The 379-nt window shown below is 52.0% G+C and overlaps 1 protein-coding gene across 1 annotated transcript in view; it reads right to left on the bottom strand.

The window, feature by feature from the left end:
- The window catches only part of LOC119585274, a gene marked incomplete in the record, with an annotated part of 2,054 nt that extends 1,682 nt beyond the window's left edge, over positions 1-372 (bottom strand). Inside the window, 1 exon segment of the mRNA XM_037933948.1 lies at positions 157-372. Within this exon segment, the coding sequence (XP_037789876.1) occupies positions 157-357 (201 nt within the window).
- Positions 373-379: the final 7 nt, after the last annotated feature.

Below are 379 nucleotides of genomic sequence, written 5' to 3'. Positions count from 1 at the left end.
TTAAGCACTAGAGACTGTTAAAAATATATAAAATCTACACATATTTCCTCATGATGATGTTTCCTTGCAAAGCACCAACACGAAACAACGGACTAAACCGCCTTGCAAGCACACAGACACCACCCGACAGAGGCAGCCAAACAAAGCACTTCGAACCTGCAGCCTGTTCTCGTGTCTCGAGGACTGGCGTTTCCTCCGCACAACGAGGGCAACGACCACGAGCATGAGGTAGACTCCTGAGAGCACGAGGCCGCAGTTAACTCCTTCGGGACCGTAGTACTGCAGGCTCATGACGGTCACCACGGGAGGCCCAAGCACTACGGCAAGCACAAGCAAGACGTCGACCCACAGTTTCATGCTACGAGCGGTGGTAATGTAG

Source organism: Penaeus monodon, chromosome 19, assembly GCF_015228065.2.
Source record: "Penaeus monodon isolate SGIC_2016 chromosome 19, NSTDA_Pmon_1, whole genome shotgun sequence".
Lineage (NCBI taxonomy): Eukaryota > Metazoa > Arthropoda > Malacostraca > Decapoda > Penaeidae > Penaeus > Penaeus monodon.
This window is presented reverse-complemented; position numbering and strand designations above follow the sequence as displayed.